Source organism: Pygoscelis adeliae, unplaced genomic scaffold, assembly GCF_000699105.1.
Source record: "Pygoscelis adeliae isolate BGI_AS28 unplaced genomic scaffold, ASM69910v1 Scaffold306, whole genome shotgun sequence".
Taxonomy (NCBI): domain Eukaryota; kingdom Metazoa; phylum Chordata; class Aves; order Sphenisciformes; family Spheniscidae; genus Pygoscelis; species Pygoscelis adeliae.
In genome coordinates, this window is record NW_008825072.1 from 2,642,392 (window position 1) to 2,644,598 (window position 2,207).

At 64.9% G+C, this 2,207-nt stretch overlaps 1 protein-coding gene across 1 annotated transcript in view; it reads left to right on the forward strand.

Moving 5' to 3' along the window:
- The first annotated feature begins 1,214 nt into the window (after positions 1-1,214).
- Positions 1,215-2,207, forward strand: part of LOC103919158 (selenoprotein Pb-like) — a 3,517-nt gene continuing 2,524 nt past the window's right edge. The window contains 1 exon segment of the mRNA XM_009326619.1: positions 1,215-1,265. Within this exon segment, the coding sequence (XP_009324894.1) occupies positions 1,215-1,265 (51 nt within the window).

Below are 2,207 nucleotides of genomic sequence, written 5' to 3' on the forward strand. Positions count from 1 at the left end.
TGCCGGGGCGGGGACCGGCAGGCAGGGGGGCCGCCGGCGGGGGGACGAGCGAAGGGAGGAGACGAACCGGCTGCCAGGCGGTGGCAGGGGGTCCCCTAGGACCGGTGATGAAATGGCTCATGTCTGTGCTGGGTCATTGCATGCCAGCCCGAACCCCGTCAGGGCTTGGGAATGCAGCGGGGGACACGTGCCCCTGCTCAGTGCTGGGTGCTTCACGGTGCCCGGGGTACCCGCCTGGGACTTGGGGGGGAAGCAGCGTGCGGATGGGGGGTGACAGCTCTGCGGATGGTCCGACATTGGTCACGAGATAGGTCTGCTCCAGGCTGACCCCACGCAGCTGTGCCTGCTCCCCAACCACAACCCATGGCCCCGTGTCCTTGCTGACATCCCTGAGCCCTTCCAGTCCCACAGCAGCGATCCCTCTCTCCCTGCTGCTCATGGCTGTTTTCGGACAAATCCCCCCCTCTTCATGTGTCTGGGACCGTGTCGCTGCCCACGTTGTGTCTGTGTCTGTTGCCCTTCCCTGCCTTATCATGTTTTTGTACAGAGCCAGGTACGATAAACCGCTCAAATATTTGCAGAGATGTCCGCGTGCCGCCAAAGTGGTGAGCTCCTCTTGTTTGGTTGAGGGGCGGAATCCACTGGTGCTGTGATTTCCCAAGGGAGCACTGGCTCCTCACGCCACCACAGCCCCCCTGGTGTGGGGCTGGGCAGGAGGCACGGCACCAGATGCCAGGGACTTGCTGTGGGGCCAAGCATGGCCCGAGGGCGGCTGTGACACCACGTGCCAGGATGGCATGGCCTGTGGGGTGCCACCCCGCAGGGCAGGCAGCTCCAGCACCCCAGGGGTGCAGGGCAGGCACCTGCCTTTTTGGCTGCAGGGTGACAGAGGCTGTGCTGCTGGTTCCCTGGGGACCTTGTGCATGGGTGGCACCGTTTGATGTCACCCCATGGTCCTGCAAGCCTTTGGTGCACGTGGTGCCTTTGGCAATGCGGGCGGCCCTCCTGTGCCCGTGGGGGGGTTCTGAGTGGCCGTGCCCAGCTTTTCCCCGCGGCACCGCCTGGCACCCTCTGCGCCAGCCCAGCACCAGGCACCACTTTGCCCCAGCATGGCTCGGACTGGGCTGTCACAGCAGGACTCTGAAGCTGCGTGGCACCGAGGAGTACAATGCCTGCCTTGTTGCCGTCCGCCAAGGCAGGTGGTGGTGGCCGGGATGCAGTCCCAGCTCCGGCCGGGCTCTTCTCCTCCCTCCTGGGCGGGGAGAGTGAGCAGGAGATAAAAGGGAGACCGGGGCCAGCTAGGCGTTGCCGAGAGCCGCAGGGGCCGGGAGCGAGGTCTGGCCGGAGGACGACAGGGAGGAGAAGTGCGGTATTGAGGGCTTGTTCTCGTGGGGGAGAGGGCTGGGGATTGGGGGTTCATCCATCCTGAGCAGACCCCACAGTCCCCTGCTCCCTCCTCACCTCCCTGGATTGTCCCCCCTAGCCCCGTGTCCTCCTGCTGCCCATTAAATGTGCTGGATCCTGGAGGCAGAGGGTGTATCTTGGGGTGGGCAGCGTTAGGCGGCTGTGGGAGGAACGGGCTTCAGGCAGATATTGGGGGCAGGGGGGTTAAAGGCTCTGTGCACCCCTCAAGTGCTTCATGGGGCATCAAGGACTCTCAAGGTGACCTGAAGGTGAAACCATCCCTGTCCCACTGACTCCCCGCCGGTGGCTGGGACGATGGGGGCTGCGTCCCTGCCCACCCCTGGGGCAAAGGCAAACCCCTGGCATGGCTGGATCTGGCTTTCGGGGTTGGGGAGGTGGAGAAGGCCCATGGGGGGAGCAGCACCTTCATTCCCCGATGTGTGGAGTGGGTGCCTCGCTGCCGGGGGAAACTGGGTCACCCGGCTGTCACAATGGGTGCCCACAAAAGCCGGCGGTGAGGGTGCTGTGCTTGTCGGGAGCTGGGCACCCTGATCCCCCTCCCTCATCCCCCTTTCCTCACGCTGCCGGCGCGGGTGTCCCTGCTCCCAGTGCCATGCTGGGACCTGTATGATGGTATGATACTGCCCACCAGTCTTCGTTTGCCCAGGAGGGGTGTGCGGGGAGGTGGTTTGGGGTTGCAGTGGGGCTGGAAGAACCCCATCAGGTTGAGCCCTGGGGCAGAGGGGGGACTAATACCCCATTTCCCCCTGCCAGGTCTGGGGGGACAGGATGGGGCTGCTGGT